Raw genomic sequence first — 23,064 nt, forward strand, 5'->3', positions numbered from 1 at the left:
ACATCTACATCTACACAGATATTCCGCAAGCCACTGTACAGTGCGTGGCGGAGGGTACCCTGTACCACTCCTAATCATTTCATTTCCTGTTCCACTCACAAATATAGTGAGGGAAAAGTGACTATCTGTATGCCTCATTATGAGCCCTAATTTCTCATAATTTATCTTCACGGTCCTTATGCGCAATGTATGTTGGCGACAGTAGAATTGTTCATCAGTCAGCTTCAATCACCAGTTCTCTAAATTTTCTCAATAGTGTTTTTCCAAAAGAATGTTGCCTTCCCTCCAGAGATTCTCATTTGAGTTCTTGAAGTTCTTGAGTTCTTCATAACAGTCACAAATCTAGCAGCCCGCCCAGGAATTGCTTCAATGTTTTCCTTCAATCTGACCTGGTGTGGATCCCAAACACTTGGACAGTACACAAGAATAGGTCGCACCAGTGTCCTATATGCGGTCTCCTTTATAGGTGAACCTCTCCTTCCTAAAATTCTCCCAATAAACTGAAGTCAACCATTGGGTTTCCCTACCACAGTTCTCACATGCTTACCCCATTTCATATCATTTTGCAGTGTTGTGCCTTGATATTTAAACAACTTGACTGTGTCTAGCAGGACACTAGTAATACTGTCTCCAAATGTTACAGATTTGTTCTTCGTACTCATCCGCATTTACTTACAGTTATCCACATTTAGAGCTAGCTACCATTCATCACACCAAGTAGCAATTGTGTCTAAATTGTCTTTTATCTTCCTACAGTCACTCAACTTCGACACCGTACCATACATCACAGCATCATCAACAGACAACCACAGATTGCTGCCCACCCTATCTGCCAAATCATTTATATACAGAGAGAGAGAGAACAACAGCAGTCCCATCACACTTCCGTGCGGCACTCCTGACAATACTCATGTCTCTGATGAACACTCGCCGTCAAGGACAACGTACTGGGTTCTGTTACTTACAAAGTCTTCGAGCCACTCACATATCTGTGAACTTATTCCATATGCTTATACCTTCGTTAACAGCCTGCAATGGGGCACTGTGTCAAATGCTTTCTAGAAATCTAGACATATGGCATCTGTCTGTTGCCCTTCATCCACAGTTCGCAGTATATCATGTGAGAAATGGCAAGCTGAGTTTCGCATGAGCGATGTCTTCTAAAACCATTCTGATTCATGGATATAAGCTTCTCAGTCTAAAGAAAGTTTATTTTACTCAAACTTAGAATATTTTCAAGGATTCTGCATCAAATCAATGTTAGGTATATTGGTCTGTAATTTTGCGGATCCATTCTTTTTACCCTTCTTGTATACTGGAGTCATCTGCGGCTTTTTCCAGTTGTTTGAAACTTTATGCTGGGTGAGAGATTTACTATAAATGCAGGCTAGGTGAGAGGCCAATGCTGTAGTGTACTCTTTGTAAAACTGAATTGGGATTCCATTCGGACCTGGTGATTTATTCATTTTCAAGTCTTTCAGTTGTTTCTCTATACCAGAGACACTTATTACTACGGCATCCATATGAAAGTCTGTCCAATGGTCAAATGATGGTTGTATGATTCTCCTGTGTGAACAGTTTCTTGGATGTGAAATTTAAAAGTTTGGCTTTCGTTTTGCTATCTTCAATTGCCACATCAGACTGACCAACAGGGGACTGAATGGAAACCTTAGACACAAATAGTGATCTTAAATAGGACCTGAATTTTCTTGGGTTCTCTGCCAGATCTTTTACTTAAGTGTGACACTCGGCAGTTGTATTTGTGTATTGGTCTTTTCAGAGATGCATTAATCTCTGTTAACCCTTGCTACTCTTCATTTGTGCATTCTCTTTTGAAGTGAGAGTGCAATAGCAGCTGCTTCCTCAGCATCTTCCAAATTTCGTTATTAAATCATGGTGGGTCTTTTCCATCCTTTATCCACTTACTAGGCATTTAACTCTGCAGACCACAATTTACAATCTGCTTAAACTTTGCCCAAACTGCCTGTACGTCCATGTTATGGGACTAAGTGATGTCAGTTCACAGTCTACGTGAGGTGTTATCTATTCTGCCTAGCATAAACACTCTCCTACCGTTTTTAACTCATTTACTAAATTTTGTTACCCCAGTTTCTATAACGACATCATGATTGCTAATCCCCATTTCTGTACTGACATTGTTGATAAGATAGCTACAAGTTCTAATATATTTCCTTGTCGCACTGTTCTGGGTATTTCCGGGAAGGACTGAGCAAGGTCGAGTGACAGGCCGGGACTTGGCCTGCCTGCAGCCGGCACACACTGCACTCGTGAAGTTTGACACACTGTGGCTGGCCCTGTCCTAGACACAGAACTAAAATGAATATCATAGCATTTACAGTCGTTACATCAGTAGGGAAAGAAGTTTAATAGGAAACATGATGAACCAATACATTTTAGCTCTTGACTGTAAAATTTGGTGGCAAGCATGTAACCAGAGACATAAATGACTGCAATCATACAATTTCAGACATTTATGCTGATGTGCAAAATGGGCTCCAGTGTCATTTATACAGACAAAATAGAACTGCCTCCTGAATGGAGAATGCTAGTATTTGTACAAACACGGAATATTCCAGAATACTCGAACATTACAAACAAGATATTTCAAGTATCTTCCAGAAATGGTAAATACTAAGTAAGAAATATTTGCTGGTGATTAGATTTGAACTGGCAACCTACAGCACGTCAGACAGTGACAATAATGGCTGCTCCACATTGCTTGCAGCACAGCTTGTGAAATTGCTCCCTCTCTTGGAGAAGCAGCGATCCGTTGTTTCTCAGGTCATCATTGGAATCAGCTACAGCATCCTAGATCTAGATCTTGTCAGTGGTCCTAAGTATGGTAGTACTGGAGGATTCTCGCATTCGGGTCACATTCTCTCATCCTCATCACTATGATGAGAATCAAAGGTAGCCCCTTCCATCTAAGCTTCATGATCTTTGGGCAGGCAATCATTTTTCTTGAACAAGACACCACCATTGTCAATCTGTGCCTTAGGTCTGTAGTAGGACTTCAGATGGAAGTCATGGATGACATGTCTGCACTTTTGTCTTCTAGATGAAGCATGATAATCCTTGGCTCAGTATATGACTTCTGGATGGTAACAAAGGTTATTGTACAACCCGAAGTAGCATTTTAATAGCTTTTCCAGAAGTCTCAGTTTCTGCTCAGGTGTAAAAATCCATACTAAGTCTCCTGAGCTATATCTCAGTGGGTGATGTTCTTCTGCTGGGTATTCAGGAGCTGTATGCAAGCCTACTGTCTTACTTCCTTAGTCCTGATGATATATTTGATGCGTCATCCTGAATATCACCCAGTTGAAATGGGTACAGTGTATTAATTGTTGTTTGGCCTCATGACGTTGGAGCGGAAGGAATGGTGTGAAGCTTGTAGTGTCTTGAATGAGATTTTCACTCTGCAGCGGAGTGTACGCTGATATGAAACTTCCTGGCAGATTAAAACTGTGTGCCGGACCGAGACTCAAACTCGGGACCTTTGCCTTTCACGGGCAAGTGCTCTACCATCTGAGCTACCCAAGCATGACTCACGCCCTGTCCTCACAGCTTTACTTCTGCAGTACCTTGTCTCCTACTTTCCAAACTTTGCAGAAGTAGTGTCTTGCTTTACTGTGTTACAAGCGAATCTCATCACAGGCTGTATTGAATCCCACATTGTATCTTCAACATCAACGAACATTGAGAGCATATCCGCCAAGTATGTAACCGGAGACATACATGTGTGCGAACATTCAATTTCAGACATTTATGCTCATGTGCAAAATGGGCACCAGCATTGTTTGTACAGACAGGGCAGAAGTGCCTCCTGGATGGAGCATGCTGCTATTTTTATGAACGTAGAATATTCCAGAATATTAAAGTGACTTTGGGAACCTCCACAAGAGATCTGTTTGAATCTTGTGGAATGGCGCTACTGCAGGGCAAATTGGTCTCAGATACTCCGGAGGTAATTGTGGCACCTGCTTCCATTGCTGGCATTCCTTATATTGGTTCAAGTCGTGTCTAATGGATTGGTAGAGACCTGTCCAGTGGGACTTGCATTTGATTCTGTGTAGAGTCTTCACGAATCTCAGTTGACGAGATCTTGGATCTGGCCACAGATGAAATGAGATTCCAAGCAACCATTTCCTCCCTACTGAATCATAGTTCCTCTTAAACCATGTCCTGTTGGTTAATTGGAATTCCCCTTGAGTCAGATCCTCCTCCTCGAAAGTGTCTGTGGTCCTCTTCAGTGTTGGATCTCCCTCCTGTCCAGTATCAGTGTCATTTATTGTATTGATGACTGAGGTTTTGTCCATGGTGCCATGTCCTGCCACAGGATTCCTTGAAATACAGTCAGTGCCATTCTGTTCATGTCCGTTTTTGTATACCACTGTGATGTCATACTCCTGAAGCTCCAGTACCCATCTCACCATTTGACTTGTTGGATTCTTCAGGCTAATCAGTCAGCATAGAGAATGATGTTCCATCACTATGAGTAATAGTTTGCCAAATAAATATGGCCAGAACTTGTTGATGGTCCAAGCAACTGTAAGACACTCTTTCTTGGCTGTAGAGTACTTCCCCTCGGAATTGGAGAGTACCCTCAAAGAATAAGCTAGCACCTTTCTGAATTTGCACTAGAATTGCATCTATCCCATAACCACTAAAGACCTGTCTTGATGTCTTCATCTCAGAGTCCCAGAACTGGATAAGATATTAGCATCTCCTTAAGAACAAGGAAAGATCTTCCTTGCACTTTGTTCCAGAGAAATGTGACATCTCTGCACAATAGTTCTTTCAGTGGACAAGTCTTGGCACAGAAGTCCTTTAGAATAGCCAGTAGTATGAGCACATTCTGAAAAATCTTGTCACATCGTGTATGTGCCAGGAGCCAAAAAATCTATGACTACTCTTATTTTCTTTGGAGCGAGACAGACTCCATCATCATTAAATAGCTGCCCAAAGATTTTCATTTTTTGGGCAGCAAAGAGGAACTTTTTCAGATTCATATGGTGACTTGCAGTCTGAACGCACTTCAGCATGGTTGTGAGACAGCTTAGATGCTCTCTGAATGTCTTTAAAAAAACGGTGATGTCATCCAGATAGCAAAGACACATCATTCATTTAAGGTGTTGAATCAGGTTGTCCATCATTGTGTAGGAAAACAAACAAAGCTGGTAGTCTGCATGCTGACTTGCTGCACTGCATCAACAGGTGCACACAGTGAATGCTGGTTAGCCAGCTGGTCAAGGTCCAGCAGTGCCACTATGAGTAGAACATCACATGCTCTCCTGTTGGTCTGTAATCTTTCTCATACAGTTTTAAATAAATTATTAGATAAAAAAATGATCATTTCACATCTTGTAGCTTCATTTGTTAGTTTCACTGTGAACTGACTATCATTGTGGTAATGGTCATACTTATTGTGGTATTCACAATTAAATAAGGTACTGCATCCTTATTTATTTATTTATTGTTCCGTGGGACCAAATTAAGGAGAAGTCTCCATGGTCATGGAACGAGTCAATACATGGAATTATAACACGATAGTAGAAGCAGATAAAATGAAATATAAAAAACATATTCAGGCGATAAGTCGTAAGTTTAAATAAAGGAAATCAACAATGTAACACTGGAACCCGCTTAATTTTTTAGCTCTTCCAGGAGCTCCTCGACAGAATAGAAGGAGTGAGCCATGAGGAAACTCTTCAGTTTAGACTTAAAAGAGTTTGGGCTACTGCTAAGATTTTTGAGTTCTTGTGGTAGCTTATTGAAAATGGATGTAGCAGAATACTGCACTCCTTTCTGCATAAATATGTGAAGTAGACTACTTTTCGTGTTGAAGTGTCACTTATTTCAGATACTGTTCTAATGGTAAATAAAGCAACATTTAGTTTCTGAACAAGATCCTGGACGTGGGCTTTCCACAACAGCTTACTATCTATCCGAACGCCTAGGAACTTGAACTGTTCCATCTCACTTATAATATGCCCATTCTGTCTGATCAAAATATCAGTTCTTGTTGAATTGTGAGTTAGAAACTGTAAAAACTGAGTCTTACCGTGATTTAGCATCAAATTATTTTCCACAAGCCACGAACTTATTTCATGAACTACATTATTTGATACTGTTTCAATATTACACACAAGATCCTTCACTACTAAGCTGGTGTCATCAGCAAACAGAAATATTTTTGAATCACCTGTAATACTAGAAGGCATATCATTTGTATAAATAAGAAACAGCAGTGGCCCCACGACCCTTGGGGAACGCCCCACTTAACAGTGGGGCTGAACATCACTACCACTCTCAATATTGCAGAGAGTTACCTTCTGCTTTCTGTTCTTAAAGTAAGAGGCGAACCAATTATAAGCTACTCCCCTTACTCCATAATGATCCAACTTCTGCAGTAATATTTTGTGGTCAACACAGTCAAAAGCCTTCGTTAAATCAAAGAAAACACCTAGCATTTGCAACCTTTTATTTAATCCGTCCAAAACCTCACAGAGAAAAGAGAATATAGCATTTTCAGTTGTTAAACCATTTCTAAAACCAAACTGTACATTTGACAGCAAATTGTGTGAATTTAAATGCTCCAGTAACCTTGTATATACAACCTTCTCGATAACTTCAGCAAACACCAATGGCATGGAAATAGGTCTAAAATTGTCAACATTATCCCTGTGTCCCTTTTTATAAAGTGGCTTCACTACCGAGTACTTTAATCGGTCAGGAAACCGACCACTCCTAAAGGAAAAGTTACAGATATGGCTAAGTATTGGGCTAACATACATAGAACAATACTTCAGTATTCTGCTAGATACCCCGTCATATCCATTTGAGTTCTTGGTCTTTAGTGATTTAATTATTAACTCAATCTCCCTCTTGTCAGTATCATGGAGGAGCATTTCAGGTAACAGTCTCGGAACATTTTTTTCTAAGAGCGCTATGTGATTCCATGTTGGGACTAGGTTTCTATTTAGTTCACCTGCTATATTCAGAAAATTATTATTAAATATTGTACATATACACGGCTTATCAGTAACATGGACATTCCCACTACGCACTGATTCTATATCCTCGACCTGTCTCTGCAGACCAGCCACATATGGTTTTAATCTTATCCTGAGACTTAGCTATTCTATCTGCATACCACATACTGTTTGCCTTCCTAATAACATTTTTAAGCACCTTACAATACTGTTTGTAATGGGCTGCTGCATTTAGATTTTACCTGTTTCTAACGTTTTGATATAATTGCCACTTTGTTTTACAGGATATTCTTATCCCTCTAGTCAGCCACCCAGGCTGCCTGTTTGTGGTAGTACCCTGTTTTGAATGTTGTAACAGAAAGCAACTTTCAAAGAGCACGAGAAAAGATTTATATTTATCATCTACTGTATCAACGCTATAAACATCTTGCCACTCTTGTTCCTTGATAAGGTTTACAAAGGTCTCTACAGCAACTGGATCAGCTTTCCTAAACAGTTGATAACTATATTTAACATGTGTTGCAGCACAAAAATCTTTTAGAGTTAAAATTTGTACATCATGATCTGAAAGGCCATTCTCCTTTTTGCTAACAGAATGCCCTTCTAGTAATGAGGAATGAACAAAAATGTTGTCTATGGTTGTTCTACTGTTCCCTTGCACTCTCGTTGGAAAGAATACGGTTTGCATAAGATTATATGACTTAAGGAGGTCTACCAGCATCCTTTTCCTTGCACAATCACTTACACAATTAATGTTGAAGTCACCACATATAACTAACTTTTTGTATTTCCTATAAAGTGAACTAAGAACCTCCTCTAGCTTTAGCAAAAATGTTGTGAAGTTGGAGTCTGGGGATCTATAAATAACAACAGTTAGAAGTTTAACTCCATTAAATTTATCCACACCTGCACAACAATCAAACACCTTTTCAGTGCAGTACTTTGAAACATCAATTGACTCAAATGGGATGCCGTTTTTCGCATACATGGCTACTCCCCCACACCCCAAAGAGCTCCTAGAAAAGCTGCCAGCCAACCTGTACCTTGGTAAAGGAAGCCTCTGAATTATCTCCTTATTTAAGAAGTGTTCAGATATACCAATAGTTTCAGAGTCAACATCTATAAGTAGTTCACTAAATTTATCTCTAATACCTTGTATTTTTTGATGAAATATACTAATTCCCTCATTACTCGGATACCTAAGCTTTGTCAAAAGTGGTTCCTTTGTTAGAGAGACTTCCCTTAAGCAGGAATACCTATCAGCTGACTTCAGTCTAAAAAAGGTGCAATGAAAAATATGAGTCATTATAAATTTACATTTGATGCAGTGCTGCATATGAAACGTAGCTAACATATTGAATTTTTCTTTAAAGTTTGGAGGACATCTATATCTACTTCCAGTTGTGAGAAAATGAATTTTATATAGTGCATTCACTTCTGCTCGTGCATGCTGACAATACAGAGAGATTGACATACTGTAGTCATAACATTCCATTGTATCTCCCAAAAGGTTTGAGATATACAAACAAGATTTTAGCAGATATAACACACAGAGGGAAGACGATTTTGTTACGTGGCTAAAACATGAATTTTCTTATCTGATGCACTATATGAGCAACTGCAGAGTTTTTCAGTAATAATGAAATTTTTTGAGGGTGAGTTATAGCTGGTTAAATGAAAATTAGTTTAGCTTTGCAACATCGTAAGTGAAGAAGTTGTTGTTGTTGTTGTTGTGGTGGTGGTGGTGGTGGTGGTGGTGGTGGTGGTGGTGGTATTTAGTCTGAAGATTTGTTTTAGGCAGTTCTCTTCACTATTGTACCCTGTGCAAACATCTTAATCTCTGAATAAGTACTGAAACATATATATCCACTTTAACCTGCTTACTGTACTCATCTCTTGGTATCCTTCTGCAGTTTTTGTCCCCCACACTTCCCTTCAGTACTAAACTGATGATTCCTTAATATTTCACAATGCGCCCTATCAACCAGTCTTTTCATTTAGTCAAGTTATTTCACAAATTTCTTTTCTCCCCAGTTCTGTTAAGTACCTTCTCATTTGTTAAGCAACCTACTCATCAAATCTTCAGCATTCTTCTGTAGCAACACATTTCGAAAGCTTCTGTTCTCTTCTTGTCTGAACTTCGTATTGTCCTCATTTCATTTGCTTACAAGGCTATGCTCCAGACAAATTCCTTCAGAAAAGACTTCCTAACACTTAAATTTATATTCAGTGTTAATAAATTTCTCTTCTGCAGAAATATTTCTCTTAACAATGCCCTTTTACATTTTATGTCCCCTCTACCTCAGCCATCATCAGTTATTTTACTGTCCACGTTGCAAAACTCATCTATTGCTTGTAGGCTGATTGTATAAAAACGGCTGACTGGAAGTCAAGTTTGACTTCAGTTTGCAATGAACTATTCTCTATTGTACAGCACCAAGCATGAACCCACTGAAGGAAGTTTATTGTTGCTCTAAGTTAGCATGAAATATGCTTGGCAATACCACTACATCGGTTATAGGCATGATTATTGTGCTTTGACTGCAGATATTAATCATACATTGTAGATAAACAGTATGTGTTATAGAAGGTATCATGCTACAAAGATAGAGGACAATAAACAGAAAAAAGAGTGACCTTCAAATTTCAGCCCATAAAAGAAAAAGATTTGTTGGTCCAATATAAAGGTACAGTAGGATGGGAGGGGGAGGGGAGAATAAGGTTACTATAGTTCACAAGGAAAAGGAATAACTGTTTTTATGTAAATAAACTGTTAGTAAATTCTGCACTCATTGCATTGTGAGTCCTGATAGCTTCATTTTCTGTTGGTACTGGAACTTCTTCATTGACAGATTTACATCCCAAAGTTATGTGTGGTGCTTTTTACGCATTTTAATATACTCTGCTTAAGCTTCACATCTGAGATTGCTTGTACAATTCATGAAAAAGACCCTTGATGGTTCCCAAACATCTCTGCACTTTCACCATGAGGACATTTGATGGGTATATAGGTACATTCAGTAGTTCCTAAAACACCAGGAAAATGCGCTGTCCAATAAAAATCCCACTGGATTTTCCTCGCATCTTTTCTTCTGTAGGGGGTTGTGAAGGATTCTATCTCCAGTGAGGCAATGCAAGCTAATACTTTGTAGACACACTGCAAGCTGTTGTTAGATTTGTTTCAAAAAAATGGTGAACCACCATCTGAAAGCTTCCTGAATCATAAAATATTAATGTTGAAAGCAGCATGATCTTAGTGACTGGTTTCTCTCAGTTCGATTCAGCAGATACTCTCTCAACCTTAGTTCTAACCACTGCACAGTATTTTTGCCCAAATGAAACCTCAGTTTCGACAATTTATCATTTAATTCTGAGAATGGGTTCATCCTTTGTCAACCTCAGAATACTCAGATACCTGTAAAGTGAATGAAAGGAAATTGTATAATTCAGATCGTGTAAGGTTCTTGTACACACAATGCTGCTCACCACAGTGGCCATGAACGCTCAGAAAACAGAAATCGTGATATAGTATGGTTTCAAAACAATGTGTTGTTCTTTATCTTTATGACCAATACAGTAGAAAAAGTAGTATGAAGTGGAAAACAAATTCAAAGAACTGACCTGGGATCAGACCTGGGATCTTTTGCACTATACACCAGAATGCAATCTTTGAGCTATTGTACCAATCCTGTTTCCATGTTCTGATAAATATCGTGTTGCTAAATGGGTTATATTTTATTCATCAATGTGCATGCCATTGTCATAATAGCTTAAGCACATGTTAGGTAGTTACAAAATTAACACAACTTTTATTGTTACTGCTACAAGAGCTGAGAGAACACATTTATAAGAGATGTTCAGTCCATATTGGCTGCTGTAAAAACCAACATACTTAAGTCTTCATAGCAAATATTTAAAAATTTCCTTTCTTACTCTGGTGCTACGTCTGTATAAAATGTCTTTAAACTAATCACACAAATTACAAGACATATACAAGAATTGTGAGAGCAATTTATTATATTTGCTCATTACATACATAGCTGATAGGTAGTTTCCTAAACTAACCTCACAGATTGAGGTAAAAAAGAGAAAGAAAGAAATTGATCTTCAACTTTATGGGCGTGGTATATCATAGATTTGTGTGTTGGCAACAACTTTTTTGCTATTTCAATTTGTATTTATACAAAATGAAATTGATGTTTTGATGATTTATGTCACTACATTGTAAACTGACAATCACATTTTAATCAGACTTTGATTCATAAATTTTCATCACGCAAAATTGATCATACTTTCACGGTGATATAATCTGGGATTGACGTTTGCACAGAGTGCATAGTTAAGCTTCATCTGAGGTTATTTTCTATGTTAATGTAAGGTGAAATTCTTTATACAGTTAGCCCTCAGTGTCTCATTCCTATTACCCTTGATTTGCTTTTGTTAATGTTCATCTTATATCTCCCTTTCAAGACATTGTCCATTCCATTCAACTGCACTCTGAAATTCTTTGCTGTTCCTAGAATTGCAATGTTGTTGGCAAACTGCAAAATTTTTATTTCTTCTCCCTGAACTTTAATTCCCTTTCCAGATTACTCATTGCCTTCCTTCAGAGCTTGCTCAGTGTACAGAGCGAATAACATTTGTGATAGGCTGCCGCACTGCCTCACTATCTTCTCAACCACTGCTGCCTTCAGTTGTCAAAAGCTTTCTTCGAATCTACAAATACTATAAACACAGGTTTGCCCTTTCTTAAATTATCTTCTAAGATAAGTGGTAGGGTCAGTATTGCCTTGTGTGTTCCAAAATTGCTCCAGAACCCAAACTGAACTTCCCTGAGGTCAGAGTCTACCAGATTTTACATTCTTCTGTAAATAATTCATGTCATATTTTGCAGTCATGACATATTAAACTGATAGTTTGGCAATATCCACACCTGTCTGCACCTTCTTTCTTTGGAATTACTACTGTATTTACTCGAATCTAACCCGCACTTTTTTCCGGTTTTTGTAATCCAAAAAACCGCATGCGGCTTAGAATCAAGTGCAAAGTAAGCAGAAGTTCTGAAAAATGTTGGTAGGTGCCGCCACAACTAACTTCTGCCGTCGAATATATGTAGCGCTACACAGGCATGCTATGCAGGCACAAAGATAAATACTGGTGCCAAAACCTCTGTGTCAGTAAAACAAAAAAGGTGGAAGACGAGCTTTTTTCTCCGCCCCGAGTTTCGATCACTGCATTTTCATACATTATCTAATGAAGTAAATACAAATTCTGTATTGTTCATATTCGAATGTAGCAGCATTTCAATGTACTACGAAAATCTGACTGGCAAGACTGTTTGGGATGTTTGTCAATATGGCCAACCCTACATTCTGAATTTTTTCCTACCTGTGAGAAGAGATGGTTGCTAATAGGAACTTTTATGAATTGTGAATCACATGCAGTATTCTCTTCACCACAAGAATAATAGGAATATTTTGCCATGTATTATTTCGTGTTTGCTGCTATCTCATTTAAATACTGTCTGCCTAATAAACTACAAAACTAGTGCGAGACAACAGCAAACATGGAAGAATATACATATCATGTCATGTTTATATTCGTATTATTCTTATGCCTAATAGTGATACAGTCAGAAATGAAGCACGGCAATTGACTAGATTTTTAAATCTAAGATGACTCTAATTTCTGTACAGAATCTAATGTACAAAAGAGGCGTCTGCAAAGATTTTCAAATGGAGAAAATTTTTCGCTAAACTCTTGTTCAGAACATCTTCTATCATACGCAGTCTATTATTTGGTTCTTGTTGATCATTATCAAAGAAAGCAACAGTGTAAGTAACAACAAATAGCAGTCTCTTGCATTGTTTCGCTAATGAGACGATTCCTCTCTTTTTTAAAAAAGACTGTAAACGGTGGTAGTGCGCACAAAAGCAAGCCATGCCATGAGTGGCGACAGGCCGTAAACATTCATTATCAGAATGCGACAAACAATGCATGACACAGTACGATATGCATTTTCAGCTTAGAGTGACGTAAACGCCTATAACAAAGAGAAGGGCACTTATCAGATCAAAGAAAAATAAGCAATCAATTCAAACCAGACGAAGCACGTGAAAAAGGAAGGGTACCTGTATAAATACGGACGGAGCGCCTGACGCATAGCAGTGGCTACCTGGTAAAGCTTAACTGCTAAGCGTATGACTTGAACCAAATTACTGTAGCTGTATTGTCATTTATTCGTCCTAAGTTGTGCCTCATATTACAATAGACCAGCTTTGTTTCAATTTGGAGGTGCGGCCTAAAACTTTTCTCTTCTCTTGAATTTCGAGTCTCAAATTTCAGGTGCGGCTTAGATTCGGGAAATTTTTTTTTCTTGATTTTGAGTCTCATTTTTGAGGTGCGGCTTAGATTCGAGTGCAGCTTAGATCTGAGTAAATGCAGTATGTTCTTCTTGAAGTCTGTGGGCATTTTTCCTGTGTCACATATATCTTTGCACACCATGTGGAATAGTTTTGTCGAGGCTGGCTCTTTCAAGGGTATCAGCAATTCTGTGGGAATGTCATCTATTTCAGGCCACTTGTTTCGACTTAAGTCTTTCAGTGCTCTGTCATATTCTCACAGTATTCTATCTCATCTTCGTCTACTCCCCCCTTTTTCCATTATATTGCATTAAATTTCATTTCCCATGCATAGCCCCTGTAGATATTCCTTCCACCATTTGGCTTTCCCTTCTTTGCTTAGTATTGGTTTTCTTCTGTTTCAGGTCTTGATATTCGTGTAGCTGCTAATCTTTTCTCCAAAGGCCTTTTCAATTTTCCTGTGGGCAGTATCTATCTTTCCCCTAGCTATACATACTACTATAGACTTAGATTTGTCCTCTAGCCATTCCTGGTTAGCTATTTTTCACTTCCTGCTAATCTCATTTTTTAGATGAATCAAACAATGGAAATTTCAGGATGGAATGTAACAATGTTATGAAAAGGAAAGTTGATACTCACCTAGCAGAGATGCTGAGTCATGACTCAGCATCTCTGCTATATGATGAGTAGCAACTTTTCATTCGTTTAGATGTTTGTGTTCCTCTTCAGCTGCTTCATTTGCTGCATTTTTATATTTTCTCCTGTCATCAGTTAAATTCAGTATCTTCTGTCATATCCAAGGATTTCTACTAGGCCTTTCTATTTGCTTGTTTGATCCTCGCTTGTTTCCACTATTTCATCTCTCATAACTACCCATTCATGTTCTACTATACTCCTTTCCTTTGTTTCAGTAAATCATTGCCTAATGCTCTCTCTGAAACTCCCCACAACCTCTGGTTCTTTTCACTTGCCCAGGACCAATCTTCTTAATTTCATACCTTTTTTTTCGAATTCTTAAGTTTTAATATACGATTCAGAACCAATAAATTATGGCCAGTCAACATCTGCTCCCGGAGGTGTCTTACAGTTTAAAATCTGGTTCTGAAATATCTGGCCTACCATTATATAATCAGTCTGAACATTTCCAGTGTCTCCAGGTCTCTTGTATATAACATTATTTCATGATTTTTAAACAAGGTGTTAGCGATAATTAAATTATGCTCTGTGCAAAATTTTACCAGGTGGCTTCCTCTTTCACTCCTTTCCCCCAGTCCATACACTCCTACCATTTTTCCTTACCTTCCTCTTTGTACTACAGAATTAATCACCCATCAAAATTAAATTTTCCTCTCTCTGAACTATCTGAATAATTTATATTATCTCACCATAGATTTTTTCAATCACTTCATAATCTACAGAGCTAGTTGGCATATGAACTTGTACTGCTGCAGTGATTGTGGGTTTTAATGTCTATCTTATGCTGCTCGTGGTAGCATACCCGCACTCCTATTATCATATCCATTGTTGGACCTACTGCTGCATTACCTCTATTTGATTTTGTATTTATAACCCAGTACTTGCCTGACCAGAAGTCTTGTTCATCCTGTCGCCAAACTTCTCTGGTACACACTATATCTAACTTCAAAATGTCCATTTCCATTTTCAGATTTTCTACCATACCAACCCGATTAAAGGATCTACCATTCCACAGTGCATTCTGTAGAATGCCAGTTCTGACTGCCTTCTCTTGGAGATGGGGGAGTTACTAAGTCAGGGGGGGAAATAGTCCCTTTTGTTGCAAATTCAGTGGAATTGTGTTACCCAGTCACTTTTAATAATTGACAACTGTTACTGAAACTTACCAAAGTATTTTCTTTCTACACCTCAGTGATCTGAGAAATAGGAAGAAATTCACACCAAACTACACACCATCTGTTTGATTCTCTGAATGAAGGACTAAACTTTCTCACCTCAGATATCTTTTAGTTCATCAAAGATATTGATAATCTGTTTTCTCCTTGACAAGTTTTCTGCAAGTCATCAGAGTGATCACAGCTTCAGAACAACGAAGTACATTGTGTCAACCAGAACTACAATTCCAGAGCTGAAAAGGAGAATAGTTCTGTTAATTAAAACATTGTTAATTCCTTTTACAAACCACTTGCAACTATCTATCAAGAAGAAAACAGATTATATCTTTAACATATCAACAGATATTTGAGATGAAATAGTTCAGGAATTCACTCTGAATGGGGATAGGAAAAAAAGATGGTGTGCTGTGAATTGTTACAATATTTCTCAGATCATTCCAGTATAACAATGAAATCTTTTTCCAAATTCTTCAGTTTTAATGTATGATTCAGAACCAATAAATTATGGCCAGTCAACATCTGCTCCCGGAGGTGTCTTACAGTTTAAAATCTGGTTCTGAAATATCTGGCCTACCATTATATAATGTCTGAACATTTCAAAAATTCACTCGGTTGCAAGAAATCCCAAAATTACAACAGAAGGAGTTATTTATTTGCCCCAGGCATCTTATCCTTTTTCTTCTTCAGAGAAGTATCATTGGTGGTGAATTTTGAGTAACACCTACATTTCTCTTGTTGCCATGTTAAAATTTGCTACTTTTCCAAAACAGAGCAGAATTTTCACAATATCACCCCACATGACAAGCTAATGCAGTTGCAGTTGTGACAGGATCCTCAAATAGTGGTTTATTAAATGAGGCACTAAGGACATGTCAGGTCAGTAGATTATGAAAAAGCACGTTCTGGGCATAAAAATAAACATATAATGTCTTCACTTATGTTGATGCAAGGCCAAACTAATTCTCATTTAAACAGATATTGATGACCCTAAAAAACTACATTATTCCGTTGAAGAAGTCTGTAGCTGCTGTTATATCATGTTAGATTAAGATGTTCAGCATGTTAACCATATAACAAAATACTCTCATGTTTGTGTGCTTTTATTTATCAAAAACTCCTTTGGGTGTCTTGAACCATTTAGGAGATACAATGGACTTTATGAATATTTCATTCTCACTATGTCATTAGCAGGCACAGGTAGATGTGAAAACAATATATAAAATAAGCTTTCTTGAGATTGGAGGTAGATATAGATGTCATCTTAAGGTTAAAGAAAAATTCAGTGTGTTAGCTACATTTAATTTGCAGCAATGTGTGGTCTAATACACACCAATAGCTACTACATATTTTTCGTTGCACAGTACTCAAATTTCATGCAGGTAGGTAACTAACCCCTAAATATCTTGCTAACTAGGACCATTAATGAAAATATAGGCAGTTCATCATGAAACTGCTATATGAGGTATAACTAATCAAAGAATCAAAATTTTTCACCTAATAATTTCTCTAATATCGTTTGAGAAATATTGCCGAGATGCCAATGTGAGAGTTCCTTAATTCTGCAATAGTAGCATGTGGCCACCTGCCGTGCTGAAACGGGCAAGTAATGTATCATTCATTCTGGCTAGCCAGCAGATGCATGTCCGCTGCCATCGATGCTGCAACCCTGCTGCCACTGTACGCTGCCCCATTCAATAATGCAGGGATGTTCTTGCAATGGTTCAGGCCGCTACATGCTGATTCTGCTTTGTGGATAACCTGCTTTCTTTGTGTGTGTACGTATACACTTGAAGTTGGCTGGTGTTTTACATAGTCCAAATGGCATGACTTTGAACTCATAGAGACTGCCAGGAGCTATGAAGGCAGTCTCTCTGCCTTGTCAACCTTGATTAGCCAATAGCCTGTCTACACATACATAGTTGAGAAATACTTTGCTCCTGTCAAGAAGTCTAGGATGTCATCTGTGTGTGGCAATGGATTGATAGCTTTCTTCGTAATTTTGTTCAGTTGTCGGTAGTTGATGCAGAAATGCCATGTCCATCCATCTTCTTCACAAGGACCACGGGAGAGTACCAAGGATTTTCTGAAGGTACAGTGGTGTCATGTTGCAGAATCTTGTGTACTTCCTCCTGAATTATGCATAGTTCAGTCGGTGACCCCATATGCAAGTGCTGGGTAATCGCTGGATGATCCCCAATGTTAATACAGTGTTTTACACTAGGCTGCCTGGTCTGTCTTTTCTCCACTCCAGATCTGAAAGCATCCAAAAACTGTATAGAATGGCTAACACTCGTCAACATTGTTCATCAGTCAGGCCAGTTTCTGTTGGGAATTTGATAGTAGTTTCCTCCACTGTGTTGTCTGTAGTTGCTGCCCACCCTGGACAGGTTCAACTGTTTCTATGCACATACCTTTAGGGATGAGTTGTGTGAATGCTCCTGACAGTGATCCAAAGTTGTCCTTGACCACCTGCAATGCTTACAATCATCACCGAAGTGTAGATTTATTTTGTGAATCTGAGTAACTCTTCACAATCTACAAAGCTTCACAGTTTAATTGAGCAGCTAGATTGATGACTGGAACTCATTTCATTGATGATGGCAGGGGAACAACATTGTCAGCGACAAATGACCACCCAGGGCAGTTTTTGTTATTTGTGCTTTTTGGAATAGCTTTGTAAATATGGAGTTCTAATCTTCCACAGCCTATGCAAGAAGTCTCATCTGAGAAAAACATTATGACTATGTTCTTTTAAAACAACAAATTCAAAGGACGGTGTTCTGTCATTGATAGTTACTCCTGCAGTACATGTTCCTGTCAGTTGGACATATTTCCCATATGTGACCTTCAGCACAATTGCTTTCATATCATGGAACATAGTGTTATTTAGCTGACAGTGATAAGCATTTGACATTACAAGAAAAAGGAGCCCCTGTGTCGACTAGTGCTTGGACAGTTTGTATGTTGCTGCTGGTAAATCTTTCGGGATGCAAGGTTGTGGTCCAAGAAACTCTTCTGTTCCTGATGTTTCATTCAGGACTGTGCTGGACATCCTCAGAGGCGCTGCTCCACTAAGTCTTGCCGACAGGCCGATTGGTCGTCCAAGAGTGACATAAATTTTGCAGGAAAGGGAACGTGGTCTAAGTAACATGTGATGAGCAGAGATAATTCTTGTCAGAAATACAACTTAACTATCGATTGTCATCTTGTCAAAGGTAAAACTGTCTAGCGATTCTCCAGAGCTGCTATCCATATGTTGCTAAGTTACATTGCATCCCCTTTCCTACAGTATTTGTGTCACTCTTGGACGTCCGACCGGTCAGTCATCAAGACTCAGCAAAGGAGCGCCTCTGAGTATGTCCAGCGCAGTCCTGGACGAAATGTCAGGAACAGAAGAGTTTCTAGGACCTCACATCCTGAAAGATTTTCCAGCAGCTATGTCAACAGGTTGTGAAGGCCTCCATTCTATGATCAGTTTGTATGTTGATCAGATTTCCTGATATCTTGGTAACTGTCTTCCATGGAGAGTTTTATTCTGTGATGGCCTCCATAGATGGTCACTTCAGTTATTTTGTCTGAATTTAGTGGCTAGCACCTCTGCATGGCAAGAGGGAATGGCTCCAGTGTGTTGGGGAGTGACATCATCTAGGATATGGCAGTAGGCTTCATCCCAGAGGTCAACTATAATCATCTGCAATTGCCTGGTGTGACTAGGACTGTTGTGATGGTTGACATCTTGCAGCATAGTAGTTGGACATTCTTTGTCTGTCTCTGCAGTGCTGTACACAGCAGATGCATACTGGTTTGTTGTCCTCTGTCCTCCAAATATTTGTTCTTCTGTGGGGCATTGTACTTGGTAGAGGAGTTGGTTGTACCTGCATAGGTCCCATACTGAGATTTTCTTTTGACAGCTGACTTTGCTGAATCCATTCTTCATGGAGCATTCAACTGGTGGTGGAGATTGGTGCTAAAGATCAATTCATGTCTTCTTCAACATTCTCTATTACCTCCTGATGTATGAGGTTGCCCTTTGTGGCTGCTACCTCTTGTGTACTCAGTCTGACATTACTGATGTGTGTGTGAGAGAGGTGAGGCTGTGGTGGACTTCCACAACTGCCACAGGGACAACATTCAGAAGTCAGCCTCACATCTTTCATCCAGTTCTTTTCTGTTGCATTTCCTTGATGCACTTACATCACTTGATGCGTTCCTTTGGCATTGTGACTTACTTTGGTACCTGTATTCTGTGGTCCCTTTCATCAGGAGTGAGATTTTGTTGGCTTCTTTCATATTTGGATTCAAAATTTGGTATAGGGAGAAAACATTCTGTTTGTAAGACTGTATCATTTTGCCATGATGTTGGGGCTTGTACTTCATTTGTCCCATTAAGTGGAATTGCTGCTGATTGTCACCAAATGTTTTCTTCATTTCAGCATGGAATTTGCCCCAGCTGTTGAGCTTCTCTTTGTTGTTCTCAGTCCTTGCTGGGCTATTTCATCCAAGTAAAATTACACATTTGCCACACACATCATGTCATCCAACCTGTTATATTTAGCAACCCAGTCGCATACTTTCAGCCATTTCATCGGGTCTTGACCAGCATCTTTGGAAAATACTAATCAGTGTCTGCTGTGCAGCTGACTTGACTACTGTTTTGGAATCCATTGGTCTCCTGAATATATAGACCACAGGAATGATGTACTGCTGATATTCTGGTTCCTGTCTGTGCAGGCAACAGCTCTTATGTTGCCTAATTGGAGCCACTGTGATGTAAATGTTTTAAAATACTAGGCACCTCCACTAAACAGTGTCACATTGTAACTGCAATCAAGTCCACATCAGCCAGTAGTGCAGTGAAGTACAACACTTAGCAGTGAAAGCACATTTATTGCAGACACCGACATACAAACCAAACCGAACTGCCCCCTGGAAGGGGGGTAGTATTATTCATAAAACACTTGAGTATTCTAGTATATGCGAACACTACACATATAAGAAAATTTGGGAACCACCTGGAGATGATAAATACTAAATAACAAATACTTGCTGGTGATCAGACTTGAACTGGTGACCTGCAGCATCTGAGCTAGCTATGCTAACTCCTACGCCACATTGCATGCATCACAACTTGTGGCAATATTTTTTGTTGCACAAATAGTTTTGAGCTGCATTTTTACTAATGTAAACATAAATGGCCAATTTGAAGAACCACAGCTGATGTAGATAATGTTAAGGTATACATGAAAGAAATCATAACCCATCATCTATTTCTTATATATTTTTGCTCTGAAACATAGATGTCAAATGTGTATCAACATTCCATTTTTTAGGTCTGGAAACTTATCTGGTGCAACATTTGCATGTTTAATAACAGATAATTCTTACATTAATTTCACTAGTTTAACATTACTTGATGATATTGTGTGAGCCTAGAGACAAATAAAATATTCAGAATACACAGTTACGTGTAACATAAAACAAGAAATACATTCTGAAAATTTGAAGTAGATTATGCTGCATTGTACTTATCTGTGCAATTTCTCTTGAATTCAATTTATTTTCACTGATGTTTTCCATTTGTTTAAGGATTTGAAGGAGATTACTGTGAAATTGATATAGATGAATGTGCACTCAGAACAGCACAGTGTGCAATAGGACGGTTTCATTCATGTGAAAATGTTCCTGGTAGCTACAGATGTAATTGTAAACGTGATTTTTGTGGTCAGAGGTGTCATATTTCTAATCCTTGCACAGAGGTAAGTAATCAAAATGCTTCATATACAGCTCATTCAGATATTTACACTTGTGTTTGTAGCCATGGAGAATTACTGTTTAAACCTCTTGCTGTACCATTTATTTTGACAAATTCCATGCCCAAGTGGCTGGAGATGACGTGTGCTAAATGGGCCAGTCTGATGCAGGAGACAGTCGTAATACAAGCTGACATTTGGATACTGGTTGCATACTTACATGATTATTTGTTTCACATGATACACCTCTAGTGGATGTCAATGCTACTTTAAACCCACAACTCTAAAAATTAGTAGTTCTGCATGGTATGGTGGTTTCAAAAGCATTATGGTAGGTATAAAGCTACTTTCCACTCCGTGCATTCTCATGTTATCTCACTTCATAATTTGTGTTTTATGCAAGCTTTGCACATCCTTGTATTTTTAGGTGTCAGATCAATATTCTTCAGTAAAGACCCAATATTGTACTTGAATTTGAAGAGGTGTTTTACTTAGCGAAGGTTTTCCACACTTTTCGTAGTTCGGTGACTGCACATTTTTAAGAATTACCTCTGCTATATTTATTCTGTAATCAACAAATGTTTCCTTTCTTTGACTATGGATAATATATCTGTTATTTATATGTATAAATGTTTTCAGTGTCGTTTAAGAAATTGATTTGGAAACAGTCCAACATCTGATCTTGATGGTCAATGTCATCTATTTATTTGAGGGTGCATTTGGGCTCATTGTTTTTTTAACTGTTTGTCTATGTGTTCAATCATCTCTACACCTTTGTGTTTCAGTGATATCATATGCATGTCAGCATGCTTTTGTTTCTGTCTCAGAGGCAACAAATTATTTCAACTTCTCCATAAACATTCTCCTTTCTTTAAAATTTGTTTTTGATAATCTTCAGGTGTTTGTTGCCTCTTTCTGCATACTGTCCCGATTGCATTTGTGTTTTCCTGGTGTATTTTTAAAATGTGATTGCAGGAGGAATACTAGTTGTCAAGAAACAAACCTTTTTCGGTACAAATTTCGACAAGTCAATGACAGCAGTCTCTGATGCACTGTTATTCAGATCAGTTTTGTATTGCCCAGAATATATTTTGAAATCGTTTCAAAATCCAGTATTTGCCCCACATAGTTCATGAACTTTTAATCCAAATCTCGCTGTTTTCAGTGGATTACATTATTTATCTGCTAAAGTCTTTTACATTTCATCAAGGATTCATCTAAACAGACATGTTCGTACAGTGTGTAATTTCTTCAAATATCTCATTCCAAAGGTTGATGATACGTCTTATCTTTCGAAGCCGGTCAATATTATCTGCAGTTTCATTGTTGCAAAAATGTAAAAATCTCAAAATTTGTTTAAATCTTTTAAAAGGCATATTGACATTTCTACTAGTGGTCTTTTAGACAAATACTTGTGGATATTTTGTTTCCTGACTTGAGCCATCAAAATGCACAGAGCGTAGTAGGCCTTCATTTTGTAAAGTGTAACAGAATACCAAGTGTTGTCCACTTTCTGTTACCGAGCGAGGTGGCGCAGTGGTTAGACACTGGACTCGCATTCGGGAGGACGATGGTTCAATCCCGCGTCCGGCCATCCTGATTTAGGTTTTCCGTGATTTCCCTAAATTGCTCCAGGCAAATGCTGGGATGGTTCCTTTCAAAGGGCACGGCCGACTTCCTTCCCCGCCCTTCCCTAATCCGATGAGACCGATGACCTCACTGTCTGGTCTCCTTCCCCAAACCAACCAACCACTTTCTGTTTGTTCCATATGTTGTCTGTTATCTGTCCTATGAAGAGACTTTTTTCCGTAACAAGTATGTCCCAAAATTTGTCATTAAACATAATAGAAAATAGTTCTAATAATCTTGGATGTACACTTAATTGATTTTAAACGTATGCTTTTATACAATGAGCCTTAGAATATTTCCAAATGATTGTTGTGTTTTTCACTTCCTGCCGGAACCATGATACATGTCATTTACGTATTGAATTTTCATCTTCACTGTTCTCATCTTTAATTAAACATGTTGCATGCTTTCTAGTTTGTATAATCACCTCGCTATCACT

The 23,064-nt window shown here is 38.5% G+C and overlaps 1 protein-coding gene across 1 annotated transcript in view; it reads left to right on the forward strand.

Moving 5' to 3' along the window:
* The window catches only part of LOC124721361 (protein crumbs), a 357,509-nt gene that overhangs the window by 324,987 nt on the left and 9,458 nt on the right, over positions 1-23,064 (forward strand). The window contains exon 30 of the mRNA XM_047246295.1: positions 20,833-21,002. Within this exon, the coding sequence (XP_047102251.1) occupies positions 20,833-21,002 (170 nt within the window). The remainder of the gene's footprint in view (positions 1-20,832; positions 21,003-23,064) is intronic.

This window comes from Schistocerca piceifrons, chromosome X, assembly GCF_021461385.2.
Source record: "Schistocerca piceifrons isolate TAMUIC-IGC-003096 chromosome X, iqSchPice1.1, whole genome shotgun sequence".
Lineage (NCBI taxonomy): Eukaryota > Metazoa > Arthropoda > Insecta > Orthoptera > Acrididae > Schistocerca > Schistocerca piceifrons.